This window comes from Myotis lucifugus, unplaced genomic scaffold, assembly GCF_000147115.1.
Source record: "Myotis lucifugus unplaced genomic scaffold, Myoluc2.0 scaffold_1324, whole genome shotgun sequence".
Taxonomy (NCBI): Eukaryota; Metazoa; Chordata; class Mammalia; order Chiroptera; family Vespertilionidae; genus Myotis; species Myotis lucifugus.
Genome location: NW_005872372.1, coordinates 27,700 through 52,762, shown reverse-complemented (window position 1 = coordinate 52,762; position 25,063 = coordinate 27,700). Strand labels below are relative to the sequence as shown.

Here is a 25,063-nt window from a genome sequence, read left to right as displayed (position 1 = left end):
TAACTCTCTATCCCTCTCCCTTCTTCTCTGTAAAAAAAAAAAAAAAAAAAAAAAAAAAATCAATAAAATATATATTTTTTAAAAAAGTTAAGTTTTGGAATCTCAAATGTTTCCCATAACTACTGAGAACCTCAATTACTTTTGGTCACATTGTCTATTTACGACAAATACGCATGAGGAGGGACGGTGGTTTTTAAACATAAATTCAGCCAGGGTCCGTGCAGGAGGGAAGCCTTGAAAATATCCAGATAACTGAGACCGTAGACTTTTCTCTGGAACAAGGGCCCAGACAGGTTACATCGGCTCAAGCAACCTGCAGGCTCAGTACCGGCCAGTTCCGCTGAGCACAGCCTGGTCACAGAGGGAAAGCCGAGGGCCCAACAGCCAGTTCCGGAGCGAAAGCCTGCTCCCCAGAGGGCCTGCTGTCAGTGCGGTCAGTGCACGCAGACCCGGGGGAGGCCCTGCCACTGAGCACCCGCTCCGAGAGCAGAGGTCCGGGGGAGACCCGAGGAGGAGGCTGCCCGCAGTCCGACACTGGTGCGTTGTATTAAAGGAAACCACGCTCACGGACCGCGTGCCTTGGGTGGCAGCGAGATGAGTGGGTCCTGGCACCTCCGGGCAGGCACTGGGCACGACCCCGGGCAGCGCGGAGGAGTCACGGTGCTGGTTCGGGACCATTCCCGGGTGCAGGTCACAGTCCAGGACCCGGCACCTGGCAGGAGGCAGGGATGGTCCCGGCCTGTCTCAGAGCAAACATTACCGTCGTCCTCCCCGCCTGGCCAGTGGCTGAGCGACAGTGTCAACGGGACCGTCTGGGTCCAGACAGAAGCGGGCTGACAACCACCAGCACGAAGAACCCGCCCAAGACACAGCCCGGTCCCCCGGGGGTCAGGCCAACGTGTCAAATGAGAGCCCGACAAACACGGCCTTCTAACAGGAAAGAAGAAAAGAGACAAAACCCCGAAAACTCCCCAGGTCCCGGATAAGGGCTGCAGAGCTTCAGGACACACGGCGGGAGGTCGGGTCCGGGAGGACTTACCCTTTAGCTCCGAGCCGAGCAGGAGAACGGAGCTCAGCTGGCCCCGTGGGCGCCGCACCTGCCCGCTCACCCGACCTGGAGCGACGGGGACAAGGGGTCTTCTCTGGGTCCCGGAGGAGCCCCAAATAGGCCGGACGTAAGTAAAAAGTCGGCCAGGTGTTCATTCAGCAAAAAGGATTTATTTAGGGGTTAAAAAAGAAAAAAAAGCGAGCCTGTAGGGGCAGCCACGGCCAGCCCGGTAGAGGTTTCCGCCCGGAGGAAAATGGAGGAAGGACATCCGAGAGCGGAAGAGGAAGTTAAGGGCAGGGCCAGCCACCCAGCACGTGGAGCTGAGTCCCGACCCCAGAGCCGTCCCTGCGGGCTTCTCCCGGCGACGCGGGTGCGAGAGCCCCTCCTGCAGCTCTGTCTTGGCTGAGGGCTTCCACTCCCCAACACGCTCAGGACCTTGTTTAATGTCACACTCGGCAGGGTTTCCGCGGGAAGGCGATGGGAGGCGGGCGGCGGAGGGAGGGCAGGGAGGCTCTGGGGATGGCCGAACACGAGCGCCCGGGCGGCGGGAGCGAAGGAAAAACCCGGGGCCCCAGGGGATTCTGGGGCGCGTAGAGCCGCCAGGACAGGCGCCGGGTCGCGCCCAGCTACCTCCCACGCCAGTCTGGGCCGGCGTGGCGTCACTGCCGGCGACAACGGCGTGACGTTCGCGACGCCCTCGCGTCACTCTCGGCGACGGCTGGCGCGGCGTTGAGACGTCAGCACGCCGACGCGGTCGGTGGGCAGCTCCTGTGAGGAACGCGATCCTCGGCTGCGCCCCCTCGGAGCAGAGGCGAGCTCGCCCGCCCGGCGCCCGTTGGTGGGCCTCCCTCCGCCCGCCGCCCGGCTTCAGACCGCGCGGGGAGGCCTGCGGGACGCCGGGTACTCTCCCGCGCCGCGCGTCCCGACGCGGTACGTCGTCGGCGCCGCCGCTTGGCGTCATGACTTCCGGGAGCCGCGGCCGCCATCTTGGTCGCGCGGAAGAGCCGCGCCTGGGTGGGAGTCCCGAGCCGGAGGGAGCGGACGGTGAGGCCACCGCCATGCCGTCGTCGCCGCTGCGGGTGGCGGTGGTCTGCTCGAGCAACCAGAACCGGAGCATGGAGGCGCACAACATCCTTAGGTAGGTGGGCCTCCGCCCTGGCCCCGCGCGCCCCGTCCCCCGGCCGGTCCGCCGTCCCTCCGGCCCGAGCTGGGCGAAGGCTGCCTCTGCTCTCCCCGGCCCGTCCGGGGCCGGGCGGTCCCTGAAGGAAGCCCGGCGGGCTGCCTGGCCCGGGCTCTTTGGCTCCGGGGGCCGAGCGCTGCGAGGGGTGGACAGGGCGCGGTCGGCCGCGCGGTGCGCCCACGTGTGCTCAGCATCGCGGGGAAATCCAAGTTCGAAGTGAAAACGTTCCCGCGCCCCCGGAACCTCAAAGCTGCTAGGAGACCCGGTGGCTGGTGCTCGGCGCGCCCGCCTGGCACGCCCGTCGGCGCATCGGAAAATGGGGGGCCTGTCTGGCCCAGACGCCGGCTTAGGGTCCAGGGCGAAGCGTCACTTACCACCTGTTGGGAAGCCTGCAGGACGTGACCTCAGCACAGGAAGACGCTTTTTTTAAAAAAAAATAGGGAAATAGCCGTGTTGTCAACGTCAGGAATTTGTGTGTTTGCTTCTAGCCACACGTTCAAGTCTCGAGTCAGAAACCCTCCCCAACCCCTTTGGAAGGCCCCCGGCGGCTCTGGAGGGCAGTGGAGTGGGCGCCTCGCGTGATCTTTCAGCATAACTCCTCCTCGGGGACCCTGGTGTCTTCAGTGAAAGTTTGTTCTTGCCTGACAGCGTTTTCCCCTCGGTCACTGGCATTATTGTGACAGTTCGGTGCACCCGTCAGTGGTGACAGTAAAGCACAGTGGGAGCTGCCTTCTCCCCCGGCGCCCCTGTGTGCGGATGTGACAGCTCAGCAGAGCCTGGCTGCTGTGACTGGCCCTGCCTGAGCCCCGGGTGACGGGAGGGTGGGGTCCGCACTCTGGTTTCCCTGCTGAAGCGGGAAGGGTCCCGAGGCCATGATCCGCTACGGAGGCGCTGATGCCTCCCAACAACATCGGCAGCCCGTCCGCAGTATTCACAGATGCCGTTTTTGGTAGCGTGTTATCACACGCTTTGAACCTAAGAAGTCTATCTGCAGGTTATTTTTAAACTGTAAAGTTATTTTAAAACTAGAAATATGCTGGAGTTACATTGTGCTGGGTCACCCCCCAAACTGCATTATGTCTCCAGTCATTAAAAATTGGGTAAATTTAAGCAGAAGAATGCAGCGTTCACACCCCTGGAAAACTACTCAAGGGAACTGATATTTAATGTTTTTAATTATAATAACAGGTGCTGTGGAGACCACCTCATCCTGCTGGTTCTGGCTGGTGATCCTTTGTTTAAGTCCTTCTGCTACTAAGTATTTGTGTAATAAAGTTGGGATGAAATCTTAGAAAAGAAAAAGTTTAAAAAATTACCTGCAGCAACTTTGTGAGTGAAATCGGTTTCAAAGTCATGCCTGTCTGATGCCCTGGGCTGGCCCCGGGAACTCAGTTGGTTAGAGCGTCAGCCAGATAACACCAAGGTTGTGGGTTTGATCCAGGTCAGGGCACACACAAGAAGCTACGGCCGAGTGCAAAAATAAGTGGAACAACAGATTGATACACAACCCCCCCCCCTTCCCCTCTCTCTAAAATCCTATATAATAAAAGGCTAATATGCAAATAGAACGAAGGGCAGAACAATAGGAACAACCAAACAACCAGTCGCTATGATGTGCGTTGACCACCAGGGGGTGTGTGCAGAACATGGCGGACATTGGCCATGGGGGGAATGGGGGAGCAGGTGAGAGGGGGTGCCATACCAAGGCGGGGCACCGGTTGCTGTCATTGGGGTGAGCCGCTGGTGGTTACTGAAAATTCTTTACTCCCACGCGCCACAGTCAGGGCTGGCGCTCACACCCTCTGCTGGTGCCAGAGCCGCCGCTCGCACCCGCTGCCAGTGCCCGGCGTCAGTCCTGATCACTCAGCGCCATCAGCGGGTGTGAGTGGTGGCTGCTGGCCCCGATCGCCCCTGAGGGCTCTCCACCTCCCTCTCCTCCTGAGGGGTGATAGGGGCAGCAGCTGCTGCTCGCACCGTTGACAGCACTGGCCCCGCTAGCACCCGCTGCTGGCACCGGCCCCAATCGCTCCACACTGTCAGCAGGTGCAAGCGGGAACAGCGCTGTCAGCGTGTGGGGTGTCGACGGGAGCAGGGCTGCCTGCAGATGGTACCAGGGGCAGTGGCGGGAGGGGCCAGGTGGGGGTGAGGAGGATGGGCTGAGACCCATCACTGTGCCTACCGCAGCCTCACAGCCCACAGCCCACAGTTCCTTTCAAGGTGCACGAATTCATGCACTGGGCCCCTAGTCAATAAATAAAAATGAAAAATAAAAAGATAGCAAGTTCTTAGTAGTTCATAGTGGTGGGAGCCAGCACAGCATTGGGTCTCCTGTGGAAAGAGGGGCAAAAAAAGCCAGAGTAGGAACTCTTTTGTGTGCTTTTACCGAGTTTACTATCTTTCAAGTTTACTCATCAAAAGGGCAGAATGAGGACAAAGGAGGTAAGTTTAGGGTAACATGTTATTCATGTGGTGAATGTAAGGTTCTTTTAGACATGGCTTTTTAAAAAATATATTTTATTGATTTTTTACAGAGAGGAAGGGAGAGAGATAGTCAGAAACATCGATGAGAGAGAAACATTGATCAGCTGCCTCCCGCACATCTCCCACTGGGGACGTGCCCGCAACCCAGGTACATGCCCTTGACCGGAATCGAACCCGGGATCCTTCAGTCCACAGGCCGACACTCTATCCACTGAACCAAACCGGTTTCGGCTAGACATGTCTCTTTAATTTCTAAAATGCCTGTTTTGGGGAGTGTTTTCCTTTGTTAAAACAGTAATCTTTGTTTGCAAAATTCTCACTGAAGAAAATATGGAAGATGAAGATCACTCAAAATACCATTTTTCTGTGTCTAATACACTTAAAGAGAGATCAAAACGAAGCTCTAACCTCTCTTCACATCATGTTGTGAACATGGTCTGATTGCAGTACTCATTTCTGTGTTTTTTTTTTAAATTTATTTATTTGAGAGAAACATCGATTTGTTGTTCTGCTTATTTATGCATTCATTGATTGCTTCTTGTATGTGCCCTGACCAGGAATCAAGCCCTTGGTGTATCTGGACGACACTCTAACCAACTGAGCAACTTGACCAGGGTCACTTTCATTTTGATGCCTTGAGTTTGAACATCTGTTCCTGTGGGGACAGCCAGTGGTTGGGACCCTGGGCAGGGTGACTTGTATCCAGTCTCCCATTAATAGACACTTGGGTGTTCTTGTTCTATTTTGCAGTTGTACAATGTCAACATCCTTGTGCCATCTAAGTATCTGCACATTTTCTGGTTATTTCCTTGGCATAAATTCCTAGAGGTGGAGTTACATTTTCATACGTTTTTGCCAGACTGCCTTCCAGAAAATACCTATTTATAAAATTCTCATTTCCTCACAATCTTTTCATGCTACTAGGGCAGAAGTGTGGATCTCACCTTCCTTTATTTTTAAATTTCTTTGATATTGAACAATTTTTCATGTCTTTCTCACTGTTGAAAAATTACTTATGGCTTTATGTATTTGGATTTTTTACAGGGTTTAAAACCATCTTCAGAAACTTATTGAAGGTTTCTGTTACAATTAGGAGAGCTTATGAAAGTCAGATTTAGAGACTTAGACCTTAAAGTGATGTTTGTGGAAAGCAAAGAAAGATGATGTGGTAGGTGGAAAAAAGCAAGAAACTTGTGTGCAGTCTGGTTACAAATACAAAAGAGTATGCATAGGAAAACAAATATCAAAAAGAATGTGGTTACCTGAATACACTCTGTAGGTAGTTTATCAGTGAAACCCTGTTTTATTTTTGCCCTGTTGAAATCAGCTTGGACTGCAACTTTTTTTGACAAGTCGAATACAAGTGATAATGAGTGTTGGCACTTTCTAGAGCTAGTCAGAATGTTCCCTGGGGGGATCATTTTTATCTTTTCAGCCTAAAATTTTTCAAATACCGGGGGGGGGGGGGGCATTAGGTTTTTAAGGTGTTGGAAGACTTGTATGCTTCCATAGAGACTCCTGTTCTTTGTACTTTGTGGATTAAGATTTCTCTTTAGAGCCAATTCATTTTTTGTTCCAAACTACCTCCTAGATGTTAAGAGGCATGTTGATTTTTGGAAGCTACATTTCTAATTGTACATGCAGCAATTCAAAACAAATTTTAAAGACAGACTTCTATGAGCTGCTGGGCTGAGTTCTCAGTCACAACTCCCTGGCTGTGTGGTTTTGGGGAGGTGAGCAGGGGCTGCAAACATGGGAGAAACAGATGAGCCCGTCTCTGGAGCTCCTCTAGCAGGTGCTTTCCCAGCCCCATCTGACTGCGTCTGGACACCCTTAGATGCTCACAGGCACAGGGGAGGAGGAGGCCCCAGCTTGTGAGGGACCCGGTCATTGCAGATGTGACAACCAAGACTCAAGATGGGAAAGAAAACCTGGGTTGAAGGAGGGATCCAGGGGGTGGAGCTGGGGGGTGCCACAGTCAATGAGGTCCTGCAGTTCTCCGATCTGGATGGTGCTCTCAGATCTTCACATCATGTGGGCCCCAAGCCACACGGGGAGAGAAGGCGCGCGGACCTCCTCCCAGAGGGGACGTGTCTCAGGCTGCCTGAGGTGGTGTGGTCACACCCCTGGCACATCTCAGACATAGGGTGCTCCCACTCAAGGTGCCCAAAACCTCTGGTCTGAACACATTTACAGAAACTGCTTACTAGGGGGGTCAGCTGGGTCCTGCAGCCTCCGAGGCTGCATCTTTGCTATCTCAGTTCTGGGAGAACTTAAAGGAAAAAGGAAGCCACTGGAAATGATGTGAGAAGGTGACTGGGTCTGAAGTCGGGTCCTGGGAATGGCAGAGGACCACGTCCACCTTCTGGGCTCTGAGGGGCTACATGGTTTTTGTCTTCAGAAGCAGGACAGGGTGGAGAATTCCATTTGAAGGTGAACATTGAGACAGAACTGGGCAGACCAGGCATGGGAACAGCCCCGACAGCTGAGCATTCTTCCCTGCATTCGGGTCTTCTCCGGCCCTTCCAGTTGAGGACAGGCGCCCGAGCCGGTGCAGCCGGTGGTGTGCGTCCCGGCCTGGGACTGCCTTCTGCTGGTGCTGGAAGGAAGCACATTGATGATTGTGGTGCTGGTGCTGTGTGGAGGGGGAGCCCCCAGTGGCCAGCAGAGCAAGGTGGCCTGTGAGAAGACAGGGTCCAGGAACGGGGCAGGAGGGCGTCCAAGCAGGGCACCAACCGGGCAGTCTAAATGGCACATTGATCACACGTTCAAGGCACAGATCTGCTTAGAAGCCGCTCCGTTTCATTCTTGGCCTTGTGGGATCATAATAAATGAAATCATAGAAAATGTTTATTGGAATGTTGACATTTCAGAAGTGTGTCTTCCCAGTCCTGGCCGGCTCACAGTGACGTTGCAGGCAGACTGTAGGTGGGGTAGCTTGGGAGCAGCTGGTTGTGTTCTGTGGGCATGAGGTCCCGTAGCTAGCGATGGGGCTGAGGAGCAGTGACTGACCTGTGGAGGGGGCGTGGTGAGGGCACTGTCCCCACAGGCTGTGCTCCCAGGAGGCTGGCAGGTCTGGGCTCACTCTCAGCCAGAGGAATGCTTCCCAGTAGGTTAGTGCTCACACTACAGCACTGACCTTACGATTCTTCTGGATTCTCCTGGTGTTCTTAACATTAGCATTTTCCCTTTAGTCATTGGATAACAAGGGAAACAATTCTATACCCCCACATTTAACATTGTCTTGGATAGGTTTTGTTTATCTTAGAGGGAGACGGAGGGAGGGAAAGAGAGAGGGAGAGAAACATCGATCAGTTGCCTTCCGCTTGTGTCCTGACTGGGAATCAAACCCGCCACCTTCTGGTGTACAGGACATGCCCCAACCAACTGAGCCACACCGGCCGGGGCAGATAGGTTCTTGATGAAAGATTTTTATACTCGTGAAGGCGTTTGGTAAACACTTGTCTGGAAGGTTAGATTAACATAGAAAATAGTTGGCCGTTGAAACAAAGCCTCTTGTCAGGAATTTTATTCTAGCCCTCGGTTCTCTTATGTAAGAAACAAATTGTCACACGGCACAGCTGTCACACGCAAGATGGGCTGTTAGGTCGTTGCACCAGCTTAGAAGAAACAGTGCTTTGCTGCTAATTAGCCTTTGCCACTTGTGAGCATTTTGTTGGGGGAGGAACAAACTGCATTCATCTTATTTTTAAACATGGTTGGTGATGATCTCAGAGTCTGGAGGGCAGGGAGGATGGCAGCAGGCAGTTCCTCAGAGAAACCCAGCCAGCGAGGAGCCTTGTCTGGGCGGTCGGTCGCGGGAAAGGCTGGGCCCGGTTACCGTGGGGATGACTTACTGTCGGGGATATGGGGAGTGCTCCATCTGGACACCCAGTGAAACCTCAGACCCAGCATGACGCGATGAGTGCAGGAGACAGGCCTGCCAGGTGGCGCCCCCCGCAGGTCGGAACCAGACAGCTGCAGCAGGTGGAGGGGAAGGCCCTATAGGGCAGCGGTTCCCAACCTGTGGGTCGCGACCCCTTTGGGGGTCGAACGACTCTTTCACAGGGGTCGCCTAAGATCATCGGAAAACACATATATAATTACATATTGTTTTTGTGATTACTATGCTTTAATTATGTTCAGTTTGTAACAATGAAGTTGGGGGATCACCACAACACGAGGAACTGTATTAAAGGGTCGCAGCATTAGGAAGGTTGAGAACCACTGCTATAGGGGGTCTCCCAGAAGCCTGGGCGTGCTACTCACTGTCCTGTGTCCTGGATGTTTTACTTATTTTCTCATCCCCCAGGAGCTGAGGAGAGAGATTGGGTCTGTTTTGACCACTGGGTGTCCCCAGCACATAGTGAGCTTCAGGAAACACTGTTGAATCAAAATGGAAGGTAAACCTGCTGCCAGGAGAAGTGGTGGTTTTTCACATTTGAAATGTCACCATTGGGGCTTCCTGACTCCTTTGCTGTGGCTCGGATGTCCTCACTGGATAGTTCATCAATGATTTCAAGTGTGGCTCTGCTTAGGCTCATTTTAAGAGTTGGGCTCATTTGAATACATTCCTTACTTGTTTTTTGTTGTTGCTTTTAGAGAAAGAGACATTGATTTGTTGTTCCACTTATTTATGCATTCATTGGTTGGTTCCTGCCCTGACTGGGGATTGAACCTGAACTTTGGCGTATCAGGACAACGTTCTAACCAAATGAGCTAACCGGCCAGGGCCTAAGAAACTCTTTTTTCTTTTCTTTTTTTATAGTATATATTTTTTAATTGATTTCAGAGAAGGGAGAGAGAGAGACAGAAACATCAATGATGAGAATCATTGATCGGCTGCCTTCTGCACACACCCCTACTGGGGATCGAGACTACAATCCAGGCATGTGCCCCGATCAGGAATCAAACCGTGATCTCCTGGTTCATAGGTTGACGCTCAATGACACTGAGCCACGCCAGCTGGGCTCGACCCCAAAAATTCTCTCCCGAATATCCAGTTACCTCATTGCAGACACAGCTGAGACACTGCAGGGTGCGTTCCAGACGCCCTCAGGTACTGTGTGTTTTGTTTTCCCGCGCACATAAGTCATGGATGTGCACGCTGCACTGCAGTCTGTTAAAGTGTGCAGTAGCACTGTCTAAACCAGGGGTCCTCAAACTTTTTAAACAGGGGGCCAGTTCACTGTCCCTCAGACCGTTGGAGGGCCGGACTATAGTTTAAAAAAAAACTGAACAAATTCCTATGCACACTGCACATATCTTATTTTGAAGTAAAAAAAACAAAACGGGAACAAATACAATATTTGTATTTGCATGTGGCCCGTGGGCCATAGTTTGAGGACCCCTGGTCTAGACCAACAATGTACATACCTTAGGATAGTGGTCGGCAAACTCACTAGTCAACAGAGCCAAATATCAACAGTACAACGATTGAAATTTCTTTTGAGAGCCAAATTTTTTAAACTTAAACTATATAGGTAGGTACATTGTTATTAACTTAATTAGGGTACTCCTAAGGCTTAGGAAGAGCCACACTCAAGGGGCCAAAGAGCCGCATGTGGCTCACGAGCCGCAGTTTGCCGACCACGGGACTAGGAAAAACACTTTATTGCTAAAAAGTGGTAATCATCATCTTAGCCTGCTAGAAAATGGCACTGCAGCCCTGGCTGGTTTGGCTCGGTGGATAGAGCGTCAGCCTGCGGACTGAAAGGTCCCAGGTTCAATTCTGGTCAGGGACACATGCCAGGGTTGCGGGCTTGGTCCCCAGGAGGGGGCGTGCAGGAGGCAGCCAATCAGTGATTCTCATCATTGATGTTTCTATCTCTCTCCCTCTCCCTTCCTCTGAAATCAATAAAAATGTATTTTTTAAAAAAAGAAAGAAAATGGCACCGTAGACTTGCTCGACACAGGGTTGCCGCAGGCCTTCAGTTTCAGTGTCTGCACAGCTGAGTGGAGCGTGTTTCTGTATGTGGCTTCACGTGACTTGTTGAGCGCTGCCGCCAGGAGGCAGGGCTCGTGAGGGACGTGCGGCCTCTGGAGACAGACCCAGGGTGGGTCCAGGGACGTGCTGAGCAGCTGCTTTCGCACTTGGGGTCTCTCCTGGCCACAGGTGTTCTCCCTGGTTAATGCGCACCTTCGGCCACATGCTCCTCAGCTCCCGGTAGGAGGCCCAGGCCTGGCTGCTCCCTCCACAGGGACGACCTGCCTTCTGCTGGGCACAGGCCTCAGCTCCACGCCGGCCCTGGGGGAGCTGTGGGTCTCAGCACATCCTCCGCTGGCCGGAGAGGCAGCTCCTGGTGCCCTGGGGTGAACCAGTGAAGAGGTGGGGGCGTTGGTGCTTGTGGGCTTCTGGGCGCCCTGCTTTCCCATGAGGCCCTCTGCCCTCGGGAGGGCCGTGCGGGCTGATGGTCTCACACTCTGCGGAAAGGGTTGGTCTGAGGAATAATTCACTCTTTCCCTTGAGGTGGACATTTTCCCATTAGATAGCTGTTAGGTTGCTGGAGCGTTGGCAGCGCCTTTAGGGCACTTGCAGGGGAAGTGGCTTGTTGGGGCAGTTCCTGTGGGGCAGTGGTCAGCTGGGCCGCCAGCTTAGGGGAACGTGACCTCCAGAGAAGCAGGTGCGGTCAGCCTGGGTGACCATGACCCCTGTGGGGATCGAGCAGGTGGTGGGTTCCTGTCGCTGCCTGGTTCCCACCGCCATGGTTGAGGTGACTTGTCAGGCTGGTTGGGGCTTTGACAGAAAATACTCCTTTTCTTGTATGTTACCTGGATTGGTGAGGGACAGGGGGGGACTGGGAGGAGGTGGTCAGCACGTCTGATTGGTGGCTGGGCCTGTTGCCCTCTGGTCACAGCACACACTTGCGGACGTCCTTACGCCTGGCCTCCCTCTCTGTCACCGCTGAGTGCCTGGCCCTTGTTTGGTTGGCCACTCATCTGTTTCCCCGCGTTCTCTGACCAGTTCTGGGTTCAGTGCGCGTGCTGCCCCTCACCCTTCTTAGTGGCAGGAAGTGCCCTGCTGTGTGGATGGACCTGCAGGTTCCATTCTTGGGGGGGTTAAGCGCCCCCTGCCGACAATTTTGGGGGCTGGGTTGCAGGGGCATGCGGGGGGGCGGGGGGGCTCCCAGAAATGAGAGGTCGGGTGGAGGTGACACCAGCTTTCACAGCTGGACACTCGGATGCCAGCACCTTATCCAGAGGCTTCCTAGTCACTCAGCAACTCCGCCTGAGTGCGGCCTGTGTCCCGTTCATCTAGCAGCCATTTGTCATGCCCGCTGCGCGCTGGGCACGGCTGGAGGTGCGGAGCGTGTTGTGGGAGAGAACCAGCGTGGCAGGCAGCCCTGCGTCTCCGTTATTTTCGGTTTCGTCTGGTTTTTGTGTAACAGGCCTCATGACTCTCTAACATTTGAATAAAGTATTTAAAGTTCAGTATTTAAAAGCATGCTCTCGAATACCAACAGGATTACTCACTTGTTTGCCCCCGCCTCATGCCCCTGCTTGCAGGGTCCGTGTCTGACCTAACCCAGCTGTGATCTTTGTCTCCTTTGTGTCTTCCAGCAAACGGGGATTCAGCGTCCGGTCCTTCGGAACAGGGACTCACGTGAAGCTCCCGGGGCCAGCGCCCGACAAGCCCAACGTTTACGATTTCAAAACGACATATGATCAGATGTACAACGATCTCCTTAGGAAAGACAAGGAGCTGTATCCCAGCGGGTCCCCCTTTTCAAGACCCCAGTGTGGTGGTCTGTGGCACAGGCATCGTGCTGACCCCATGGCGGGCATCTGGGAGGCGGGTGGATCGTGGCCGCCGCTGCGTGCTGTGCCGAGTCTTCTCATCTCAGAGAACTAAGTGCGTTTCTAGTGTTGCTTGGACAGTGCAAGGGTCAGCACCCTGGGGGCCAGGGACACGTAGGGCACGCAGACAGACTCGGGAAGTCCATGGTGACAAGGTCATGATATTACACAGATGAGATGGGGGAGGGAACCGCAGGCTCCGTTGCTTTTCTCACTGCAGGGCCGCCGGCTTTCCTGAGCAGGCAGGTGTGTGCCAGTGGGTGTGCACTGACCCACACCGGCCGGCTGCCGCACCCACCTCTGGGCTGCACCCACCTCTGGTGATGTCTCTGGAAGGTCAGATCCATGAAAGGCCTCGTGTGTGAGCAAAGGAAGCCTGTTAGTAAATGACGATTTGAAGGAACTTTGCTTTGCATCAGGCACAGGCAACAGGCTGCCTCTGCTTCCTCAGACTCACGAAAGAAAGCGTTTTGTGCTTTGTTTGTTTTTTAGCTTAAATAGCACATTTATTTTCTCACAGTTAGAGGGCAGAAACCCAAGTCAAGGTGTGGGCAGAGTTGGTCTCTCGGAGGCCCCTCTCCTTAGCTTGCAGGTGGCATCTTCTCACTCTGTCCTCACGTGGTTTTTAAGGGGAAGGTACTTTTTAAATATAGTCTTGTGAACGTGGCACCGAGCTGTGTGTGGTTAAGGTGATCGCTGCCGGGGTTTTGACCAGGCACCTACCACCCTGTGCTGCTGTGGACTCCTGGGCCTCTGCCGTCACTGCGTGACGTGTAGTTCTCAGGGTGGAACCCAGCTGAATCAGGTGAAAGGGATGTAGCACCAAATGGAACGCTTGGTCTCCATGTTGGCACAGGTGTTAATAGGCCACAGGTGTTCTCTGTCCATCTAGATTCGTTAGCCAGAGTGGCCCGGAGGTCTTGTAGCTGGTGTGTGAGCCCCTGCTCCTGCCAGGCTCCAGGTAGATGTGGGTGGGGGCCCTGGGGCAGAAACAGGCACTTCCTGTCGGTGCTGCCGCGGGCCTTGGGGGTCTGGTGGCCACGGCGGCTGTGACTGATCTGGGTGGCACCTGGAGCCAGTCCCCCGGGTGGCGTGCTGGGCGGGCGGGAGCCCTCGCAGCTGGGGCAGTGCCTGTTCTCGGGCCCTTTCTCAGAACCCCAGGCAGAGCCTGCATTGGGGGAAGCTCCCCGAGTTTCCAGTGGGGGGTCCTCACCTGTGTCCTGTCTCCATGTTGGAGCAACTGCTCTGCTCACATTCTTGGGCCAGGAGGGGAGGCCGGGCGCTGGCTGGCCGAGGAGCAGCCTCAGGACAGTCTCCGGTCCTTGGAGCTGAGGCTGCCCTTAGCCTGGCAGCAGCGTTAACCGGGGTTCCTTTTCCCTGGAAAGAGCTGGGTTTTAGCCCCAGGCTTCCGTGTGCTTGGAGCTTATCGTGAGACCCTGGCTGGTTCTGAAGATCCTCTGTCAGCAGCGTTCACGTTTAAGCTCACACCCACGGGAGCAGCGAGAACGGGGTGGTGTGCTTGCACACTCGCTCAGTGCTCACAGAGGCCCTTTCACAGCGGCCGGCAGCTGACACATTTTTAAAAGACGAAATCCAGAGGGACTCTGAGCAGGAGGGTGATGTGCGTGTCCCTGATAGTTCAACAGGAGCAGAACCCACTTTTCAGAACTCGGTGTCCCCCAGAAGCATCTGTTCCAAAGACAACTGCGTGTGTGTGTGTGTGTGTGTGTGTGTCCGTGTGTCCACCCGCCCCGTGCGTGCCTTTGCCATGTCAGGAAGCGGGGTGGGGGGGGGTGCTGTGCCCACTGTCAACAACAGTACTTGTCTCCTGGCGACCCACCCTGTGTAGGAAAGCCCCCTCCCCTCTTGATTGCCCCCACAAAACTCTGGGCATGTGTGGGGGGGACACCTTCGTTGCTTGATTGACTTCACTTGGGTGGAAGTTCTGTCTCCTGGAGGGTGGGGGAGGGGCAGAACAACCTTGTGCTTGGTGCTTAGCGTGACCCGAGTGCAGCCCTTGACCGGTAATGGAGGGTATCTGCTCCAGGGGTCACTGAACACTGTAATCGCCCAGGGTGAGGGAGGGGAGGGCCATCAGTGGGTCACCCTGGCAATGCATATGAGAGGGGATCCTTGATGAGCGATGGGACCAGCATCTAGCTCAGGGAGGCCTAGCGATTTGCTTGCTTCCTCATTTGCTCCTGATTCGTGCAGCTAAGAGCTAAGCCCCGTGCCTGGGACAGGATGCCTGGTTGGTGTTTGCAGAAGTGGCGGTTATCCTATATAATAATGAGTAATATGCAAATTGACCATCACTCCAACACACAAGATGGCCGCCCCCATGTGGACACAAGATGGCCTGCAGGGGAGGGCAGTTGGGAGGGACCGGGCCAGCAGGGGAGGGCACTTGGGGGGGACTGAGCTGGCAGGGGAGGGCACTTGGGGGGGACCAGGCCTGCAGGGGAGTGGTTAGGGGGCAGGCAGGCGAGCGGTTGGGAGCCAGTAGTCCTGGATTGTGAGGGGTCCCAGATTGGAGAGGGTGCAGACTGGGCTGAGGGGGACACACACACCCATGCATGAATTTTGTGCACCGGGCCTCTGGTAACCAGTAGAAAGCTAGAAAAATATTTTAAGACAGTGGTTCTCAACCTTCCTAATGCCGCAACCCTTTAATACAGTTCCTCATGTTGTGGTGACCCCCAATTTCATTGTTACAAATTGAACATAATTAAAGCATAGTGATTAATCACAAAAACAATATGTAATTATATGTGTGTTTTCCGATGGGCTTAGGTGACCCCTGTGAAAGGGTCGTTTGACCCCCAAAGGGGTCACGACCCACAGGTTGAGAACCGCTGTTTCAAGATGTCACATGGGGCAAATGATTTTTCTTTGTTGTTGATCCTCACCCAAGGGTATTTTTTCCATTGATTTTTAGAGAGAGCGAGGGGGAGAGAAAGAGACACCTTGATTGGTTGCCTCCCACACCCACCCTGACTGGAACCAGGGATGGAATCTGTAGCCCAGGTACATGCCCTTGACCGGGAATTGAGACCCTTCAGGGTGCAGGCTGATGCTCTGAACCACTGAGACACGCCGGCCACGGCCGGCAGATGACTTTTCCGTGGAGAGAGGGGCAGGTTCTGGAGGCGGCCTGCATCTGCCCCGTGCAGCCAGGCCTCAGGTCCCTGCGTGCACTGGCCTCAGTCAGGTTTGGCCAGTTGTCCCATTAGGAGCAAAGGACTTGATGAAATAGCTGGTGTGGTTTTCTCCACCAGCAGGAGCAGGAATGAGGTTTGTCACGGTTTTGTTACCATTTTCCTTTTGGGGATTGTTTACTGATAGTTCGGGAAACCGGAGTTCACCTGACCCTCCAGACGAAATCTCTTCTGAGTTGCGTTAGTGGGTCTGTGGTGTGTGCAGTCTGTCCATCCAAAGGGCAGCCTGTGGCTTCCGTGCGTCTCCCAGGGCTGTGCCGCCGTCTCGGCAGCTTCCAGAACATTGTTTCCGTCCCAGCCCTCCCAGCCCCGCACTGCCTGCCTTCTCAGTGGGTGCCCCTCTTCTACAGCTGGAGACGTGATGCGTGGTCTCCTGGCCGCTGCTCACACCAGCGGGGTTTGGGGTTGTCCATGTTGTGTGCATCGGACGGTCTTTTTTTCTTTTTGAGAAACAAATGCCAAGTTTGTTCCATTTCTCGCATTTGAAGTATTGCTTGATGACATCTTTGGCCTCAAACTGTTCGTTTTTAAGTGCACATTTTCCCCCTTGACCTTAAATTTTCTTCCCTTTGCCACGAGTTCACATGAATACAGAGTGGCTTAAACGTAGTGTTTCCTGTGGGCACTCGTGTAGCTCCGGGGGGTCATTTTCCACACTTGAGCACTTGAGCTTCCTCCCAGGAGCCCGGCTGAGCCAGGAGCGCCCTTGGGGAGCCTTTGGTGGAAAGACGGTCACCTGCCTCTAGTGTGGAATGGCCAGCCTGGAGCTGCGCGGACGCCGAGGGCCCAGGAGGAGGGGCTGGTCTGGCAGGAGGCTCTGGGCTGTTTGAAACCTTTCGGTGGATAGCGGCTTTGTAAATTACAAACCCATTTGCCTTAAAAAGCAAGTGAAAGCCTGCCTCTAAACATGTTAGTGGGCTTTGAACACCTGACCAGTTGTCCCTAAACATGGATTTGAAATTCGAATGTAACCCCTTCCCGGAGCCTGTCCGTGTGCGTGCAGAAGGCGCAGGAGCCTGTGTCCAGCACCTCTGCCCCCCGATCTCCCACAACAGTCACTATGCTTCTCCACCTCAGTTTCCTTGTCGTTCAGGCCTTGGCTTAACTTGTGTGTATACCCACTTCTTCACTGTGTACTTTTTTCTTATCTGGGGGTAAAGCTAAAAATAAAAATGATTTCTCGCACTGTATGTCCCACAGCCTCCTGACCTCCGTGCTGGGTGTGCGGTTGTGGGCACAGCGCTCGAGAGGGGGCCATCCTCTGAGGCCCCCGCACCATCACTGTAGCTGCAGCCACTGGGCTGCTCCAGAAACTTCTTTGGGTCTCGTCAGACGTGTTCCCAGCAGGCTCGCTTTCTCGTGCTGTGCTTGGTGGGCGGGAACAGCTGCCTGGTCCGCCCTCCAGGCCGGGCTCACTGTGCAGGCGTCCCTGTCGCCCGCCTGGCACCTGCATGGGCGGCATTGGGCTCTCCCTGTCGCATTTCACCCTGGTCGGCAGCTACGTGTTTACATTGTTTTTTAAAATGATGTTTGTTTATTTAACAAGCTGAGCAGAGCCGACTGCTGGGGTGAATGAGGTGAAGCCAGGGTCACTTGTGGGTCTGGACATCCGCAGTGCCCTGGCCATGCTCACTGCTGTGCATCCTCGCCCAGGCCTAGGGGTGGACCTGGTCCCCCCCACCCCCCCCACACACACCAGGTGTGTTGAAAGTAGGTCACCTGACCTAAAGCCAGGGGGGTGGGGCCATTGCAGACCCGGCAGAGCTGGCCGCCCTCGTCTCAGGGCAGCAGGGCAGCGCCTCTTCGAGTGGACGCGGGTTCCCACGCTCTCGCTTGGGCAGCCTACATGCTTGGCAGAAATTGCTTTGATTATGAAATGAGTTTGAATTTATTTCTTAATATAAAAAGTGCTGCTCGAAAGCTTTTGTTGAGCGGTTCTGAGTGGTTTGAGGCTCCCAGCTGGCCCCACAGCCCTTTGGGAGGTTCTCCAGCTTAAAGCTGCTCTTGGCCGTTCTTACTCTCCCCCGTGTGCCAAGGGCTCCCCACAGGCTCCTGCCCTGGTGCCAGCCCTCCAGCGGGGGATGGGCTCCAGGATGCACCCACCTGGCCAGCAGCCGCTGGGCCTGGCCTGTGGTCATGGGAAACGTCTTGTATCCGTGCTGACGCCATGCTTTGCCAGGAAAATGAGGGTGGGACAGGCCCTTGGGGGCGTCGCCTGTGTCCGTGATGGGAGAGGGTGGGTTGCTTCTCTGGGTCGTGGGAGGATTGGGAAGGAGAGGGTGGCAGCCACTCCTCCCTGGTCCCCCTGGGTGTGCTTTGCAGTGGTTCCCACGTGTGGTCCCTCAGCCTGTGCTGCACCTGAGCTCCAGGTGGCCATGGCCGTGGCTCGACCTGGCGTTGGAGGACTGGGTGTGGGATTTCAGGGGTGCGGCCCTCCTCCCATGGCAGGGAAAACTTTCTGGGGGGGGGAGTGGGGTTCAAAGAGAGGGGTCCTGAGGGGGAAATGCCAGGCTGAGCAACCAGGGCTGCCAGCCTACCTGGCCCTCAAGTCCAGAGCTCGTCGGGCCACGGCCCCATTCAGTTGGGGCTGGTCACAGGTAAAGGCAGACATGTTGCCGCTGCATCCTCATAAAATCTAAGTGAGCTGTGCGCGAGATGGGCTGGGCAGCTTCCCTGCTGAGGAACCGCCCGTCCCCTGGGTGCCCAAGTAGCTCCAGCTGCAGGGGAGGGGTCCCTGGACGGGCACACCCACCGGGCAGGGGTCGGAGGGGATGTGGAGACACCATTGGAGAGGGCGTCACTGGCCAGGAGTCGGACCTCCTGGCTGGGGCTGCTCCTCCTGGTGGCTGTGGAATTGGGATGTGGCCCTGGGCTTCCCCGTGGCACAGGGCCCTCCTGCCCTTGAAACAAGTGGGGGGCGGGCGGGGGGGCGCTGGGCGCATCCCAGGGAGTGTGTGCCTGAGCTGGGCAGGCGCAGCCTAGTCTTCAGTGTCGGCCCAGCCCAGTGCAGCTGGACCTGCTGTGACCGCCTTGGTGGCCCCAGGGCCCTGCCTGAGCCCTGGGGAGGGTGTTCCTGTGGGCACTACTGAGCCACAGGGCCTTTGAGGACCCCCCCCCAGGGGACTTGGGCCCCACTTGAGAGTTTGTGCCTGACATTTGTTTGATCGAGTTTAAGATTAGAAGTTAAATTGGGTGACAGGATCCCAGTGCAGAGCTGGCTCCCTGGCATGGCCCACCCTTAGGGAGTGTCAACCCACAGAGGATTTGGGGTCACCTCCAAGGCTGAGGTATAAAGTGGGGACACCTGAGCTGGGTGTGGCAGCATCTGGGGGCCGAGAGAAGTCGGTGTCGACCAGGGCGTCCTGGGCTCTGAGCCAGCCTCTGTGAAGCAGCTCTGAGCCATCCTGTCAGCAGACCACGACCACGACCACAACCCGTCCAGCCAGGACCTGAGCAGATGACCCCACAGGTGCAGGGGCGGGGGTGGGGGGGGCGGTGAAGGTTCTGGGCCCTGGTGGTTAGGAGGGAGCGTGGGGGGGCTGCATTCCTGCCCTGTCCAGGGGTGCTGCCTGGTTTGGGGTCAGGGCTGTCCCTGCCCAGGCCTCCCTGCTCCTTCCTGAGGTTGGAGGGAGTCTTCCTACCCGGTTTGTCGTGCTCCCTGCTGTGCTCCCTTCCTGCCCTTGGGAAGTGCTCTGTCCATCCAGGACTGGGACTTGGGGAGCGGGGCAGGGGGGCATGGCAGGCCCCTGCCCATCATCAGGGGCTCAGTGAAGACGGGGGGGCGGGGGGGAGCCCTGCTGCCAGGGCCTGGTCCTTCTCGGGTTCCTGCGGCACATTCCCTTGCTCTCTCTGCTTTGAGCCGAGCGCCCGCAGGGGTCTCTGGCATGGCCCCCAACTCCCGCTGCCCACGCCCTCCTGCTCCCACACAGCTGGGAGTCCTGCACAGTGGGCACCAGCAGCCTCCGGGATGGCCACGGAGAAGCAGGAGAAGGGCCCTCAGGGCCCTGGGTGCAGATGCTCCTGCCCCCTCCTGCCCTCAGCAGGTGTCCCTCAGAGCCAGGGTCCACCTGCTCCGTCCTCTCTCCTTGGCCTGGGAAGGAAGCCTCCGAGGTTTCCCCCAGGCTGTGCTCCTGTTTGACACGGAGTCGCTGCAGGGGAGGCTCAGCCAGGCCCGTCCTGCCGCCTGCCCGGCCCCAGGAGCCCCTGTGCGGGGGGGGGGGGGGGGGTTGTGACTGAAAACCTAAGTGCTCGCTCGCTCAGGGAGGGGGGTCAGCCCTGTCCTGGTTCCCAGTGCCGCTCTGGGCCTCGGGCCCCCTGTGCCTGCTGCTCCCAGGGTGTGTCCTCGGGTTCGTGGCTGCGTGAGGGGCACGCGCTGCAGGTCCTGCCGCCGCCTCAGCACGTGGAGCCCTGCTCAGCAGGAGGCGTCCTGGGCTGCGGAAGCTTTTCACTCTGACAAAGGGCCTGGGGTCTGCTGCTCCCGGCAGCACGCCCCTCACGGCCCCTCCCTCTGGCCCCAGCTTTGCTCTAATTGGGGCTTCGTCCAGGTGTCAGGCTCAGCTCATCCCCATCCCCCTCCTGTCCCTGTGGTCTCAAGTCTCTGTGTCTCTGGGAATTGAAGGCAGGTGGGTTGTGGTTTCCTGCTCAAGGGCTGGCGCGGGCACCTCCTGCCCTTGGTCCTGCTTGGCTTGGTGCAGGCCATACATCCTTGGAATTTGCCAGAAAATAGTCCCGAAAGGCCACTGTTTTACTTCCCTGTCCCGCAAATGAGGGCCGGGGTCTGGTTCGCCAACAAGCCTCACCCCCCTGTGACATCACCTGAGTCATGGAGGGTGACTGCAGGAGGAGGGGGTGCGAGTTCTCGCAGGACTGTCGGAGCCCCGACCTGAGCGCGGGTGGTCCTTTCCCGAGGGCCGGGCTGGTTGGGTGGCAGGGGAGGGGCTGACCACAGGCTGAACCTCAGTTTCCTGCCGAGCCCATGGGGTGGGGCAGGGCGGGGCAGGACGGTGCCAGAGCTGCGGGACGCTGGCTTCACTAACTTAGCTGGAAAGTGTCAGGAGCCAGAACACCACGGCTAACAGTCTAGCATCGTTTTAAGTTAAAACTGTTAGATAAACCACTTAAATACATTATGAAAGGAAGGGAGGAAATATATTGTGAGTAATCTGAGCTGATTTAAATAAATTGTCTGGGAGACATTGAATGTGTCACTTAATTCCCGCATCAGCCAGTCTACCTCTAAAATGGAATTAACGAGATGCGCCTTTCCAGTGGTCCAGAATGACCCTTACAGGCCACACCCTCTCCCTGGGGCCCCAAGAACACAGTCACTGTGTTGGGTGGGGGTGTGACCCTGTCTGGAGGACCCCCAAGGAGGGCCTCCAGCTCAGGGGTCACCCGCTTGGCGTGGACCTCACTGCGGGGGGGCCCCTTTCACTCTGTCTTTAGTGATCCCGGCACCTTCCCTTTTTGCTGCCGGGTTTCTGGGATTGCGTGGCTGTTGCTGAGCCAGGCTGGGTGGCTTTACGGAGCCGTGTCCTTGCTGACGGTCGGGTCGGCGTGAGCAAAGGTGCTGCGGGGCGAGTCGGGCGGCTGGTGGGTGGGAGAGACAGGCGGCTGGAGGTGGCCCGCCTCAGGTCTCCACTTCTGGAACCTGTTGGTCTGGAAGCTGTGGCCTGGCCGGCTGAGGTGGGCAGGGCCGCCGCTTGCCTTGTCCTCTGCAAGGCCTGGGTGCTCCTGCCCGTGGAGCGTGGCAGCTCTGCCTGTGCAGACACCGCTCGGCTGAGTTCATGGCGTCTCCCCTAAAGTCCTGGCTGGTGGGGCTCCGTGGATGGAATATTGGCCCTTGGACTGAGGGTCCGGGTTTGATTCTGGTCAAGGGCACGTACTTTTGTTGCAGCTCAATCCCAGGACCCAGTCTCCCACATGGACGTTTCTCTCTCTCTCTGTTTCTCCCCTACCCTTCCACTCTCTAAAAATCGGTGGAAAAAGATCATCTGGTGAGGATTAACCAAAAAATAAAGTAAATAAAGTTCCTTAACCCCGTGCCCAGCTACACGCAGAACGGCATCTTGCACATGTTGGACAGGAATAAGCGGATCAAGCCCCGGCCAGAGAGGTTCCAGAACTGCAAAGACCTGTTCGACCTGATCCTCACCTGCGAGGAGAGAGTGTACGACCAGGTGGTGGAAGGTGAGCCCACGGCCCTGGGCCTGCAAGTGCCCTTCGTCCCTCATCCTCCCCCTCCCCCGGCCCCAGGGGCCCCAGCCAGCGGGAGGGCCTGGCAAGGGGCTTTCCTGCTGAATGCTTCTCCCAGGACAGGTGAGGGGTGAGGTGGGGGCCTGGTGTTCACTGGATCACAGCCATTTTGAGGAGGAGGTTTGTGCTCGGCCAGGGCAGGTGACGTCGTGCCATTTCTGTCCCCTTAGATCTGAATTCCAGGGAGCAGGAGACCTGCCAGCCAGTGCACGTGATCAACGTGGACATCCAGGACAACCACGAGGAGGCCACGCTGGGGGCCTTCCTCATCTGCGAGCTGTGCCAGTGCGTGAGTATCCGCCCGCCTGGCCTGCTCTGGCTGCGCCGGCACCTGGGAACGGGCGCGGTGCTCAGGGTCCACCCAGGTCCTGCACCTGAGGGTGCCCACGGTGTGAGAGTCCATAGCTGGCTCTGGGCAGTTCGCCTGTGTGTGAAGCTGACAGAAGGCAGTGGTTGTGGGGGTCTCGCTACCATGAAGCTGCCGTGTGTCAAGGTGTCAAAGGGCCCCGAGGGGCTCTCCATCCCTTCACTCGCCCTTCCGGGCGGCTGGCCCCTGTGGCCCTGAGCACCTCCCTTGTGTGGAAAGCCAGGGCTTGTGCAGCCACCGCAGCTGTGCTCAGAGCAAAGTGTTTCTGTTACGTGTGACCAAAGCACCGAGCACGGAGGAGCCCACAGCCCTGGCTCTGCCCCTGGTCCCCGGGTTTCGGTGAGCTGGCAGGAGTGACAGAAACAGGAAGGAACACATGGCTGGAGCATCGGCCTGCGCCCCAGGGGTCCCAGGTTTGAGCCCCGGCTGCGGAGGCGGCCCATCAGCGTGTCTCTCACGTCAGTGGTTCTCTCTCTCTCTCTCTTGCCCCCTCCTCCCCTCCCTTCCATTGTTTCTATAAATCATTGGAGCCAGGCTGGCATGGCTCAGTGGATAGAGCGTCAGCCCGCGGACTGAAGGGTCCCAGGTTCAATTCCGGGCAAGGGCATGTGCTCAGGTTGCAGGCTTGATCCCCAATAGGGGGACATGCAGGGGGCAGCTGATCAATGGGTCTCTCTCATCATTGATGTGTGTCTCCCTCTCCCTTCCTCTATGAAATAAAATAAAAAATACATTTTTTTTTAAAAAAAAAACACAAAAATCAATGGAAAAAACATCCTTGGGTTAGTATTTTTTTTTTTAAAGTTTAACCAAGAAGTCTAGAGATAGGTGGGCCCTGCTGGTTTGCTCTGAGGGACCCAGCAGAGCTTCCATTCCCAGTGTGCCTCATGGTCCAGTGTGGCTGCTGAAGCTCCAGCGGTTGTGCCCATGATCCGGCCGTCACGCAAGAGAAAAGGCTGCAGGGGGAAGACATGTCCCAGAGGTTACACGTGTGACGGGTCACCTGGCTAAAGCTGAGTTACTGGGGTGGGGGTGGCGCTCTTCAGAGGCCTGCCTTTAGGCCAGGCCTGGGGCCAGCAATGGCCTTGGCTGCAGTCCAGCTGGCCACCCAGGGCTGACCCCTGGCAGCACCTCCTTTTAGGGCAGTGGTTGTCCACCAGGGCGCCTGGCCATGTTTGCACACTTGTGGGTCTCACAACTGGGAGGGACGTTGGTGGCAGCCAGTGGGGAGAGGCCACAGATGCTGCCACACACCCTGCACAGGACGGTGCCCCCCCTCACGGGGGAAGGGGACTGCCCTTCTGTGCCCGGTGTCCGTTGAGTGAGGGTCCGTAGCTGCAATCCATGTGACTTTTTTTCCATTTTATTTTTTTAATACATTTTTTATTGATTTCAGAGAGGAAGGAAGAGGGAGAGAGAGAAACATCAATGATGAGAGAGAACCATTGATTGGCTGCCTCCTGCACACCCCACACTGGGGATCAAGCCCCCAGCCCGGACATGTGCCGACTGGGAATCGAACCCTGAGCTCCTGGTTCATAGGTTGACGCTCAACCGCTGAGCCACGCCGGCCGGGCTCCATGGAACATAGGACACGCTGGATAGCAGGCCCTGGTTTCAGAGCCCAACCCCCTTCCCATTGCGCTCTCCCAGGGGAGGGCCTGGGGCCACCGGCATGAGGATGGGAAGCACTGGTCAGCGCCAGCCAGCAGGGCTGCTGGGGCCTGGGCCCCACCCCACCCCCCCCACCCCCGCTCAGACGCATCTCTGCCCGCAGATCCAGCACACGGAGGACATGGAGAACGAGATCGAGGAGCTGCTGCAGGAGTTCGAGGAGAAGAGCGGCCGCACCTTCCTGCACACCGTCTGCTTCTACTGAGCCAGCAGCCACCCCGCCCGACGGCCTCTGCGCTGCCTGTTGTTAATACTTGTTCCTTCCCACCCGTTCTGACCCCGCGGGCTGCTGCCCAAGGATGGCCCCTGCGCTGTACATAGTTTGGCCCCACAACTGTCAAGTTCGGTGTCCCACCCTCGTTACTAGTGTGAAATTAAAGTGTTTTTCTTTAAGCAAAACCAACACACGGTTTACAGTTACTTCCCCCAACGTCTGCCATTCTGTGTTCCCTCCCGACCTGGCTGGACGGTACGGGCACCTGGGGAGCCTGCAGTGTCCAGTGAACAGCTGTGCCGCCTCTGCCTTGTCCTGAGCTTGGCCCGTCCCTCTGGCCCCCACAGGTTCCTCTGGAGGAGGCAGAGCTGGGTGCCCGACGGGCCTCCCCGGCCACTTAGGGGTTCTCTGCTGGGCTCTGTGGCTACAGTCCAGGGGTCCAGGGCCCGGCTTCCTGGCACCCAAGGGTTTCTGCGGCCACTGCGGCTGCTGGCAGAATGGGGCCCTACTCCCTACGGCACCTGCTCCCCACCATTGACCGCCCCCCCCCCCCAAGTAGCCTGGCTTCCCAGTGACCCCATTGACCCTCCTGGTTCATGGAGAGGAAAAGCCCGGTCCTGCGGGGGTTGGGGTGGTGCAGGCAGTGCAGCCACGTGTCCTGGGCTGTGGAGGAGGGAGCTCCTCGGAAGCCTCCCCCAGGCCCCAGCATCACGGGGCTCCCAGGTGCCCGGGACTGACCCTCGGAAGGCAGGCCGAGCTGCTGCTGCCCCAGCCGGGGGGAGGGGAAGGGGGGCATCCTCTGCTTTTCTCAGCTGTCCTGGGCCCTGTG

At 56.7% G+C, this 25,063-nt stretch overlaps 1 protein-coding gene across 1 annotated transcript; it reads left to right on the top strand.

Annotated features, from left to right (window-relative positions):
- Positions 1-1,852: 1,852 nt before the first annotated feature.
- On the top strand, positions 1,853-24,423 carry SSU72 (SSU72 homolog, RNA polymerase II CTD phosphatase). Its single transcript, XM_006107656.3, has 5 exons — positions 1,853-2,186; positions 12,270-12,413; positions 21,774-21,913; positions 22,150-22,268; positions 24,124-24,423. The coding sequence occupies exons 1-5, from the start codon at positions 2,008-2,010 to the stop codon at positions 24,223-24,225; spliced, it is 684 nt and encodes a 227-aa protein (XP_006107718.1). The 5' UTR covers positions 1,853-2,007; the 3' UTR covers positions 24,226-24,423.
- Positions 24,424-25,063: the final 640 nt, after the last annotated feature.